The sequence below is a fragment of the Sceloporus occidentalis genome, unplaced genomic scaffold, assembly GCF_023333645.1.
Source record: "Sceloporus occidentalis isolate IW3139 unplaced genomic scaffold, rSceOcc1.0.p SCAF_11, whole genome shotgun sequence".
Taxonomy (NCBI): domain Eukaryota; kingdom Metazoa; phylum Chordata; class Lepidosauria; order Squamata; family Phrynosomatidae; genus Sceloporus; species Sceloporus occidentalis.
In genome coordinates, this window is record NW_028316991.1 from 19,645,217 (window position 1) to 19,657,984 (window position 12,768).

Consider the following 12,768-nt stretch of genomic DNA (forward strand, 5'->3'; position numbering starts at 1 on the left):
CAACTACCAAGCCCCCAGGGCTGTATTACAGTAATGTCATTCGGCGCCATCAATTTCCAAAGCGCTAATACAACACATATATTGAAGGGGTTTGACAAGACGAGAATTGACGCGTGATATGTTGCATAACTTTCTCTGCTCAAACACCACATTGAGCTGATGCTTTATAACAATGCTAATGAAGTCTGTTCTTCCATAGACTGTTATTAGTCAGAGTGTCTGGTTGGATGACTTAGACTGAGCCATTCAATTAACTACAGGCAGTATAAGGAGTCAGGGTCTATGTCTAGTAGAAAATAGGACGATATTTCTGAAAATGTATATTTTACGGTAATAAAAACATTTGGTGGGATTTTCTCTGTAAGGAAGACCCATGGGAATTCATTTCTATCCAACATGTTAGGTACCAATTAGAAACAGTGATGTGTAGAGGCAGGGAAATATGCCAAATAATTTCACCTGTTGGCTGTGTGTCTGTATATGTCTTCACAGCTAAAGCGTGATCCACCAGAAACCATCCCCGATCTAACAGCGCTTGTCAGAGAGAAGCATGCAGCCATTCAGAGCAAGAATGCGGAGGATGACCTTAAAAAATGCGGAAGATTCCTGCAGTTTAAGGATCAGGTTCGAGAGATGAGAAAGCAATGTAAGTGACACCCCTTTCCCCTCTGGCTTTGTTGGAGGGTCCCCTGTTGCAAAACAACAAAAAGCACTCCTCAGAAATGTCTGTGATGTGTCAATATGGCTGTAGATTTAGAGGATACCTTTTGTGCTCCTGAATGACACCAGTCTGTTCCATCTGGTCAGCCCCTGAATAGGCGTTTGTTAAAGAGAAAGCTAGCCTGGTGGGCTCCCCTTAGCCCTGTGAACCTGTAACTTTCACCAGATATTTTAGGGGTGATGTACTGTATACGGTGGTCCCTGATCAGAGTTTGAAGAGTGTTCCTATATCGTAGCCTCTGATGGTATGGTCCAGTCATTGACCGATAGTGATAAGTGCATTCTTGAACGCCTCTGTTTCTGCTGGAAAAATCCACTCATCCAGCCCAAAAATAGCGTGGACGAGGAGGACATGTCACACTAGGTCTATTTTGAGCTCCTATTTAGCAGTCCATAAAGTAGGAGCTTTCCTGAGCCAGAGTTACATCTTGTCATTGACAAAGCTCAAGTTGCAGCAGTCACAATCTCCTAGGTTTTGATACTTTATAACGAAATTGTTACTTCTTGGGAACTGTTGCATTTTTAGAGCCATTGACATAAATACCCCTCCTATCTATCAGGATTCATAAATACGGAAATCCCTTGTTAATACGGAACCCTTTTCTTTTATACAGTAATAATGGTGATGTGTGGGCCAGTATGTAAAGAGGTTGGCAGGGTACTGATGATAAATGCATAATAAATAGTAACGATTATGAACTTATAAACTCAACGTATAAATTCAACCTAAACAAATGTCATTAATCAACTTAGAAACGGTTTGGCTGAGAGTGGTCTGTGGGTTTGTGCGTCAGTTTGTTGGGATAGTGATCAAAGCTGAAGGTAAAAGATGGTGATTTTTAGTGCTTGTGCTGGTAGTAGTTTGAATTGTGATTAACTGAGGAGAGGGCTATTGAGTCCTTATCTTGCCATTACAAGTAGATCTGAGGGATGTCTTTCCAGCCCAACATACTGATGTTAAGATACGCTGACAGACAATCTTAGGCTGCGTTACACAGAAAGGTTGGACAGATGCGTTAATCTGACAGATGGACTTTGGGTGATTATACTATACCATGTTGCCTTCTACAGGAATTCGATCAACACAGAGGGCAATGAACCACTAGGTGATGGGTTTATGATACGCTGTGAATAACAGACATATTTCTCTACTTCCTAGTAGTTACTGTCCACATACTGGTTATTTATTTATATTTTAACGTTGCGTTAATGCTTCTTAAAATCCATGTTATTGCTAACAAAATGCTTGGGAAAAGTCTCATTAATTGGAGCGAAGAGAACTAGGAAAGCTTAAAGCATTTTTTTCCATATGCCTATGTTTTACAATAAACCCGTGTATTGAGATTACAGTTTAACCCTTTCAGTTTAAAACACACATGCGAGCTATGATTGGCAGAATAAAGCTAGGATGCCAGCCAACCATCTGATACGTAGGGGCACTCTTGGGTCCTCTGTCAGTAAAGTGACTGCAGGACCGTCTTTAATCTTAAGCGTTTCAATAATAAAAAACAAACAAAAAACAGTATTGCCATTCAGCCGATCACCGCCTTCTGCCTTTTGCTTTCTTTCTCAGACAGTACTGGTTCCAGCAGCGTACTAATACACCGTCAGATGCCCACTGCTGACGGCGTTAACCTGCAATACTGTATATTATGTACTTGTCACCTACATGGGCTTCCCGTGCAGTATGCATGCATGTACTACTACTGGCTGGTTTAAAATGTTATTACCATATCTCAAGCTGTCGACAGGCAGTTACGGTTACACGGTCTTCCTCGTTTGCTCTATACAAAGCTTCGAGCACCTTCTTGGAATTGCAGGAGCCCGAGCGTTTCTCCTGCATAAAGCTGTTTAAATCTTGTTGGGTCTCATTGGTGCTGAAAACAGCCCTTCAAACATTACTGCAGTTGAAATACCCTTGTGAAGAACACATGCTCATCTGCACATGATTACTGCATCGTGTCACGCATAGGGCTTATCTGGCAGTAAATCTGCTTGTTTAGGTATTTGTAGAGATCGTGTCTGATAACAGGTATGTAAGTAACACAACGTCATGACATAAGCCAACACTTCTAGATCTGCCTGCCAGATGGAGTTTGCTCTGAACGTGCGTGCTGCGGGTGCATTACCGGCCCCTGTGTGAGACTGACGGACATCACAGGTTCACATGGGAGGGATAAAAGTGCAAACTCTGTTTTGTTTCTTGTTTTTCTACTTAAGAGGCTTAAGGATTGAAGCTTGTTCCCTTTACCCTCTTGATGCATTAGGAATCATTAATCAGCAGAGGATCCAACAGCTTGCGCAACAGTTCACTCCTTTCACATTTACTAGCTAGGTCTGCAAATGTAACGCGGGACGGATACCTATTCCTTTCTGCCATGCTGAATTGATCCATCACATTCTAGATTCTCACCCTTAGATACTTGTGATAATGGGGTTACAGAGGGTCTACGTGGCTGTACAATGGAAAAGTATCCAATGAGAGCGGCTCATGCGCAGTCTGCTAAAACAACGAGCACGGAGACCAGGAGGTTCCTCGTAACTTCTATAACTTAGTAACAAGTACGTTTCCAATGCAGTCTTTGCGAAGGGGCCATGGGTATTTAGGTGTGAGCTGGAAACAGGGTTGGGGGGGGGCACAAGCCCAAGATTCTTCAAACATGGCAAGTTGTACCGGCCCACTCATGGAGGCAGAATCCCAGCAGTCTCAGATGTCACCGAATAGAATTCTTTGGCTTCGTATTATATATTTTTTTGAAACCAATTTATATTAATACAAACCCTCCTGAATTTCTTCAGCCAGTACCATTATGTTATCAGAAATAGCAGGATGATACCATGACGGTGCTTATCGCCCCCAGATCTTTACAGGGTTCCTACACCTCTAGAGATGTGAAGCAAACTTTATATACACGCCAGGCTTTGCCCTACGGTTTGTGTTTCAGGGCCCAGAAACACGGACAGACTAGTCTAGCTGTTCAGAGGTGTTCCGATATTAGTGTTTCTGTAATATTTGGTACTTTTAAGAACCCATTGCTGTTCAGTTATTCCCAGATACTCTCTAAAATTTTAGTAGTGAAGGAGAAGATCATTTAAATTTCAGGTAAAGAGCCAACTTGTTGAATCCTGTCTCGGCCTCATGTTACCTGGTGAGTTCAATTGAAGAATATTGTTCAAATTGCGGTGTCCGCTCTGGAGCTGCATTTGATTTCATTGGGAGCGCGATATAGATACATGCCTTCCGGGTTGACTTGTTCTACCCCACGTGTTTAGCCACCATACACTGAGACCGGTTTCTCACAAGTTGAACAGTATTCTTCAATTGAACTCACCAGGTGACATGAGACCAAAAAAGAGAATTTATAAATGATGAACTTGCAGAACACCTCTCTTTATAGTAGCTATAAATTTCAAATTAAAGACTTGGGGCAGTGAATAGTCTCCATTTTTTAAGGGGAAAATTGGTGTTTTGTTTTGTGAATCTGTGCAAAACAGGAAACTATGAAAGAGTGAACTTCATGACCTTTTCTACTCCTTCAGATTGTCTAGTGATTTAGCATGGTTAATATTTAGCGGTATCCCTGGGAAAGCAGACATCCCCGTGGATGTCTTATATTAACAGCGCTTTGTATGCTTTGTGTGCTTATACATATACCGTATTGGCTCGGATATAGGCCGCCCCCGTATATAGGCCGCACCCTAAAAGTTTGGTGCTTTTTTAAAGAAAAAGTTTTTTTCTTTAAAAAAGCACCAAAAAAACATGCTGCCACTCTGCCCCCCCCCCCCCGAGATATGCTACCACTGTCCTCCCTCCCCCCGAGATATGATGCCACTGTCCTCCCCCCCGAGATATGCTGCCACTGTCCTCCTCCCTGCCCGAGATATGCTACCACTGTCCTCCTCCCCCCCGAGATATGCTGCCACTGTCCTCCTCCCTGCCCGAGATATGCTACCACTGTCCGCCCCCCCCCGAGATATGCTGCCACTGTCCTCCCCCCCCCCCCCGAGATATGCTGCCACTGTCCTCCTCTGCCCCCCGACTTACCGGAGCAGACTCCCGGGTGTCTTGCAAGGCCGGCGGGGGACATCTACGCAATATGCGTATACAACTTCCGGTGCCGGCACATCAGGCACCGGAAGTTGTATACGCGTATTGCGTAAATGTCCCCCGCCGGCCCCGCAAGACACCCGGGAGTCTGCTCCGGTAAGTCGGGGGGGGGGCAGAGGTAAATGCATCGTGCAGACGGTCCGCACGATGCGCTTAGACAACCTCCCGTGCCGGCTGCGGGGGATCTGTATCCAAACCCCACATGCAGTCCCGGGCGCCGGGCGCTAGACCCCGAATATAGGCCGCACCCCCACTTTAAAGACTTAAAGTGGGGGAAAAAAAGTGCGGCCTATATTCGAGCCAATACGGTATATATATATATACTGTTACACACATAAAGAAGCAGCACGGTCTGGATGCCAGAATATTAGTCAGTATGGCAGATGCCGTGTAAAAGGGGACAGAGCATAGTTATTGGAGGATATTCAGATCAATGTCAGGTTACTGGTACCGTACCCCAGGAATCTACACATGGAACCCAGTTTTCTATGAATTCTATTGGTGATGATACAAAATGTCTCTTTGAGGACGCAGATCTGCAACATGGTGAACAGTCATGGGGCAACAAGCCAATAGTCATATAGTCATATTTTTTTAGGTAGGTTAAAAGAATGGGGTATTACAATGTGTGCGATATAAGATAATGCATAGAAATCCTGCTTCAGAGTATAGCATTGATGATGTCATAGCGGCACACAGGAAAGCAACTTGAGACTCGGGCACTGTAACTGGCAATACAAGCGAGATGCTACTTTTATATCTTTTATGGCAAGAGGCTTTCACAGCAGATCACAGGTCAGACCTCACCTGGACCAAGCCAGTCGTTTTGTTATCTCCGTTTATATATATATTTTTGTGACTTGGGAACCTGAGGTACCTGAAGTGCTCTTCAAATAAAAACACGCTTCTCAGTACTTATTATTGTAGAAAAAAAAATGTGCGAGTCTGCCAGCTTTAAACGCTTATATTTCATCGAGAAGACCATCTAAAGAGCTGGTTTTCGGTTGGGATAAAGCAAATACTTCATGTCTGCTTGCTTTATTGTTTACGTCTTGTAACGCACGGAAAGGTTAAAGGCACAAATAACACAAAAGAGAGAGCTTGTGATGTTCAGCATGGAAAGGAAACCAAACAAAAACAATGTAAAAATAGAAGCCACGCAGATTGCTTTTCAGACGATACCTTTTTGTATGTGAGCTGTCGTGACTGCAAAGTACCTGCGATCATCACGCCACGACGCCAACAAAGAGCGGGCTCTGTAAAAAGCTTGAGTGGGTGGGTATTTGTTCAAGACCAGAGCAACTAATGCTAGAAGTCGTCCAAAGGATGAGAACGCAAATTTTGTCCATTAAAATAGAACAAAATGGATCAGAAATCCAGCGCAGACGGGGTTAATCCTCTAAACGACTATTGTAGCTGGAAGCGGCTGAATTTTAATGGAATGTCTTTATAGGCGTACATCACTCCTGTGTTCCAATGGCCCTTTATCACTCCCATCACTCCTGTGTTCCAATGGCCCTTTATCACTCCCATCACGCCTGTGTTCCAATGGCCTTTTATCACTCCCATCACTCCTGTGTTCCAATGGCCTTTTATCACTCCCATCACTCCTGTGTTCCAATGGCCCTTTATCACTCCCATCACTCCTGTGTTCCAATGGCCCTTTATCACTCCCATCACGCCTGTGTTCCAATGGCCCTTTATCACTCCCATCACTCCTGTGTTCCAATGGCCTTTTATCACTCCCATCACTCCTGTGTTCCAATGGCCCTTTATCACTCCCATCACTCCTGTGTTCCAATGGCCCTTTATCACTCCCATCACTCCTGTGTTCCAATGGCCCTTTATCACTCCCATCACGCCTGTGTTCCAGTCGCCCTTTATCACTCCCTTCACTCCTGTGTGCCAATAGGCCTTTATCACTCCCATCACTCCTGTGCTCCAACGGCCCTTTATCACTCCCATCACTCCTGTGTTCCAATGGCACATTGTGTTCGCTGATCCAAGCTCTGGAACTCTCCTCACTGACAGCCGGAGAAGGTCTGCGCGATGGACGCAGACAACCCCTGCTGCTAACCGCACTTCCCTCCGGCTGCAGCGGAAGTTGTCTACGCAAATTGCGTAGACGTCTCCATGCTGCCCCGGCTACACACCGGGGAATCCGAAGCACCGGTAAGTTGGGGGGGGGGACAGGAGGATCCAGGTCCCCTGCAGTGCTGCGGGGATCTGGATCTTAGTCTCATAGTCAGACCTTTTTGAGGTCTGATTATAAGACGACCCCGATTATAAGACGAGGGGTATTTTTCAGAGCATCTGAAAAAAACCTTGTCTTATAATCGAGCAAATACAGTAAATAGATCATGACAGAGAGACCTAGTCGCTAAAGGGTGCATTCTGACCCCTGGTATTCTGGAGGATGGACTTACCAACCCAACCAGCCCCCCACCACCACTGACCTGCCACTCGAAGCCTAGGCCAAAATAAGCCTATATAACCCCTAAATAAATAACTGCCCACAGCCAGCTAATACCCCATGGCTGACTCAAATGGAAGGATACAAATGTATTTTCTGATTGCATAACTATGTAGCAAAGTTAAAATTGACCGTAAGCTTCTACCAGTCCAGCCTTTTCTGGATATTCTTCTTTCTACTAAGAAGACAAAGAAATCACGTCTTGCGTGTAACCTGCGCGACACGAAGGTATTTCAGCCTGCATGGAGCCAAGAGCATAAAAAAACATATAAAAACCTTGACTTTCTTTTTCCTCCGTTTTAAGTCTTCGCTGTTTAAATAAGCTGCAAGTTCCTTCCTGACGTTGTTTAAGCTCCGATAAATCCGTGTATACAGCCCTGTCCCGGGAGGAAGGCTCTCACGCACATCGCTGGATAGTCATTCAGAGGCGGGAGATCCTGTGTGCATTAACACAGCTAAAGGACTCCGCGGTCACAGAAAAGTCTCATTACTCATGCTGTCGGTGTACTCGGTGACCACAGCCAGGTTTAATGCCACAACGCTGCTCACCAAGCCATAATGGCTTCATGATGTATAATGTTTCGAAATCATTGCACCACGTAGATGGAGTGTTTGAAGTTCTGATTATGTTTAATATGCCCTTCTTCCAACCTAAACCTTTCCGTATACTTATCTGTAGTAAAGGATACACACAGAGAGTTGTAGTTTCTCCTCATTGACTGCACTTTGTATCATAAAGGAGCAGTCTTTGCAAGCCGTGGCATATACTGGCAGCAGGTCCAGGATGGTGGACAGCCCGTCTTCAGTGAAACCCAAGGCAGATCACCCTGTTGGGCTATAAGGCTGCCCGGGGTCTCAAGACAAGCCCATTTACTCTAGGCACAGCCTCCATAGTATCCTTACCTAGCACTGTGCCTCCATATGAGGTAGAGCGCCAGAGTATGATGTCATATCCCAGCGTGCAACAGAGAGGACAGAAGCTGCAGAGGTAGCTAATGAGGGATGCTGCGTCAGACCTGGGACCTTCCCAAACCAAAATGCATCTAATAGACTACAATATCACAAGAGCCGATCCCTGTCCTCCTCCTGTCATGTTATTGTTCATTTTGTATGTTGCCGGATTGAAAATTATTGGTGATTTTGTATTCTCTCCTATTGCAATACAGCCAAGGAATATGTTGACGCTGTATAAATAAAATGTAATATAACAGGCCGCTGCTAGCAGGACAGAAGTGACCTCGACGACAGCACATTTTATATAATAACTCCGTTCTAGCTAAAAAAAAAATACAATTTTCCTTTAAAGTTACTTGGAAATGATCTCCTGCCAGCTTTTGATTTCTAGACTGAGTTTAGGAAGCAAAGAAGAAGAGTGCATGCTCTTGGAAGTCGCAGAATGTTTCCGTAAACATATGACCAAGCGAGAATGAATCTGTAAAAATCACAATCCAATCTTCCAGAGGAAAATACTGCTTATGATTTATCACTTTTATTACTTCTGTGCGATATGTGGGGATGTAATTAGTCTCCCAGGATTTAATGACAAAGATGTAAAGACGTTTTTCCCCAGGCTTGTTGGATTTCAGAGATAATATTAAATAGAGCGCTGTAGTGAATATATTTAAAGGGATAATTCAGTGTCCCATGCAGCCTCCTCAACGAAACTAAAATACTTTGTAATGGGCAGAGAAAGCGGCTTATAGTGGGTTCTGCAGAATACCCAAATTAATTTATAAGGGGGTCATCGCATACATTTAAAGGGGCCGTGCGGCTCTCATATGAGTGCATGCGATGGATGGAGTGTCCCTTTTAACGTCTTTTTAACTTCTCATTAAAGAAGAACAGGCTCCAATATAAATAAAAGTATTACTAATAATTCCCCATGAAATATAGCTCTCCTTCATAACCAAAGGAGCAAAATATTTTTTATCGTTTTTTACTATATGTTTGTAAAATGCCAGTAATGACGTGGTGACATCACTGGGCTCCAAATCAATACGTTTTTTGTTAATTTCATAAAAAAAATGTAACTTTTTTTTTTTGAGGAGAAACTGGTTTCTTCATGTCCTTTTCCTGATTTGTTGGTGCTGTGATCAGCAAGCAGGGCTTCATGGGCAGGGTCTACAAAGATTTCCAGTCCTCAAGTGACACCTAACTGAAGGGAATTCCGCTTGCGGTGAGCGCAGTTACACGCAGACAATCAGCAGGAAGCCGGCGATAGACCGTCTGGTCTCCTGTGTGGCGGCAGGTAGATGTTCCTGTTGCTGCGGAACGTTCAGGACGTACTTGCCATGAGGGGACTGAAAGGCTTAAATGCCCTGCAGGGAATGCATTCGTCCGAATGCATATCCCAGCAAGTCATGTGCTTTCCTCCAGCCACTTGGCTCCGGCGAACACTGCGTGTAGGGTTACTCGGAGTACTTTAATATGCATTGTTCTGTAGTAGGGTTGTCAGACACATTAAACAGTCCATTTAAGAGAATAAATTGGTTGATATATAAAACTCATTTTTATGGTGTCCCTGCCGTGGCTAAGGAAGCAAAGTGTTTGAAGAAGTTAGTAGTGTTTGGGTAATAGCGGAGGTTTAAAAATACTCTGAACTAAAGCAGAGCTCTGTGTACAGATAAATGTATGTACAGATAAATGTATGTAAATGTATGTATATAAGAAGCCCTGCCGAGCAACCCCCAACATAATGCCCCAAATAAAAGCACAGACTTTAATGGAGGGCAAGATGAACTCAACAGTCTTAGCGAATGTTAATTCCTTACAAACTGTGATTGACGGAAGCGTTTGTATCAGAAGTTTCAGTTGTTGCAACGTATTTAAAGACCCTGAGAATAATAGACTGATCTGTGTTTGTGACAAGCCTGTCGCATGCTTCCCGTAGATTATTATTTTGCCCAATACAGTAATACATCACTACCCCCCCTTATAAATCCAGCCTTAATATTATGAGACCAGATTTTTAGTATCCATAGCAGAAGTGATAGAAGTTAAACATACGTGGGATAGACGTATGCTGCTGAACCTAAACTGCACATAATAGCAGGCACTTCATAAAAACCAGGCATACACGCTAACACTCCTATAAGGGAGAAAGTAATCCCAGGACTCCGACTATCCGATTTTCGCCTTGAGTCTCTGGGTACAGCACCGTTTTCCCGGGGTCACTCTCTTCTTTTGCCCGGGGCAGGGCTGGCTAGCTCTAGGGCTACCTCTACCATTGTCTGAGGCTAGCCCCAACCCTCACAAGGCTGACAATGCACCCCATGTGTGGCCAAAGCCGGCAGTCTGCCCAGAGAAGATCCTGGGTATGGTTATTATTGTGACGAGTTAAAGTAGCCCTTGCAAGGCCCTCATACAGATCTCAAATGTACATTGCGATGCGGCCCACTTATGGTGCCTCTCCTCTAAACTAGATGAATACAGCTTTTCTAAATTAAATTGTCCATCCCATTTCTTAATTATATGGATGTTTTATTATCTTTTATTTATATAGCGCCAACAATTTACGCAACGCTTAATACAATACATCTATTAAGGAGGTATGCCAAGACGAGACTTGACAGACTAAGACAAACCGATACATTAGGTGAAGAGGCTCGGCTCATAAGCTTACAATCTTGAAGGCCGTTCTAATATGGTATGCTTCTCTGAAGAATTGGGTTTGGAGATTCTTCCTGCCAGATCTTTCTTATAAATGGTGCCAGGAACTATACTCCATAAACCAAATCAGGCCCAACTAATGTGATAATCACATTCTCCCCCTTGGAAATGAGGTCAGCCTTCTAAACAGCTTACACTTCACCTGTGTGTATATATACAGTATATATATATATATATGTATATATATATATACTGTGTGTGTCTCTGTACCTAGTTTAAGGCAAATTGTATCCCAAAATTCTATTAAGATGAATCAAAGAAACATCACCTGTACAGACCTGGGTAAACAAAAACATTTTATTAATTGGAAAAATAAATATTTGACCCCTTTTTCTCTTTTTTGCTCTGTAATTATCCCCAAACAAACCAGCCGCCTGCTCTAACATCCAGGAAGCCTGTCTCACAATCTTAAAATAGCTGTTTAAGGCAGGGGTAGGACACAAAGCGATGACTGACAGTGACTGATCGCTGAATGCTTTCAGGAAAGGTGCACATGCATGCCTGCCTTATCAGCTGAACCGTGACACATAAGGGTGTATTGTGGCCCAAAGCCAAATAAACGGACGTAAATCATTAGGGCTTGTTTAACAGCACTGTGCAAGTTTGCCATCTTTCCGAGATCTTTCTGTGTTGTCACAAAGGCCATTCCTAACACTGACTGTAAGTGACAGCTGTGACTATGCAAACACCGATACAAATAAATAGATTCTACAGCCATGGTTACAGAATTTAGTGGCCAGCCCCTATTAAACACCCCAATCAAACCAAAGAGGATCTGGAGATGAGCCATGGATCCACCAGTTTTGGCTCAAATTGCACACCAGGTTCACACCACTTCTCATTACGAAGGGCCAGCTCCAGTAAGCCTAGCTGGGACCTCTCTGGGTTTGACCCGGAGTCTCCGGTTGAAGCCCTGCTTCCCCCACTTGAGTTTCTTCTTCCTCCGGGCGGGGAAGCAGTGTGTTTGGCTGTATCTACTCCCCATACTCTGCCCACTTTCTCCTGATCCCAGACCACATTCCCTCCTAAAAGACATTATCCTACTAAATGCCTTACTCGGTTATATAAATAGCAATCCATTAGTCACAGTATGACATACAAAGTTATAGCAAACCCTGCCCCCCAGCCCTAACCACACCCCTAGGGACACCTATAACCACACCCCCAACACAAGAGTCCCTTTTGGTTATTTACAAAAATAGGAGAGCCGGTGGAATAGGGTGAGAGCTACAGAAATCCAATGGATGCACTCAATAGCATTTACATAAAAATCCTCGCTCCAAAGAGTTTACGGTTTAAATGTCAGTGGAAAGTTTACCAACGCTCAGGAATGTCGCAATTGTATTATTTTATATATATATTAGAATTAGTATTCCAATGTCCTAAACAGCTTCATTTCTGTGTTGGCCCCCGGCCCCCTCTCACGTGTTAGGTTTTGCTTCTCATGCTGATGCCGGATATATATCTGCTTGTGACACTGTTTTTCTGCTCCATTAAACACAAATCCCTGAATTTTGAAACTCCATGCTGGTTACATAATTCTACCAAATCAGAGGTCATCAGCTTCAATCTGTTGCAATGGTAGTTTTCCAACGTTCAGTACGGAATAATCCAAGTGACGCTAAACATTGAGAGCAAACACGTTACGATGCTGTGGGTGTACACGTATGCGCTTATATAAATACAGATTCCTCCAGCCCCTGTAGTCTTAAAGGGTCTTTCCTTTCCTACTCCATGACATACATTATGTGTTCTGTACTTTGGTCATCCAGAAGTGAGCTTTTAAGGCATTATATTA

General features: G+C 43.8%; 1 protein-coding gene across 1 annotated transcript in view; it reads left to right on the forward strand.

Annotated features, from left to right (window-relative positions):
• The window catches only part of LOC149305679 (E3 SUMO-protein ligase NSE2-like), a 106,883-nt gene that overhangs the window by 44,874 nt on the left and 49,241 nt on the right, over positions 1-12,768 (forward strand). The window contains exon 3 of the mRNA XM_089477289.1: positions 493-646. Within this exon, the coding sequence (XP_089333415.1) occupies positions 493-646 (154 nt within the window). The remainder of the gene's footprint in view (positions 1-492; positions 647-12,768) is intronic.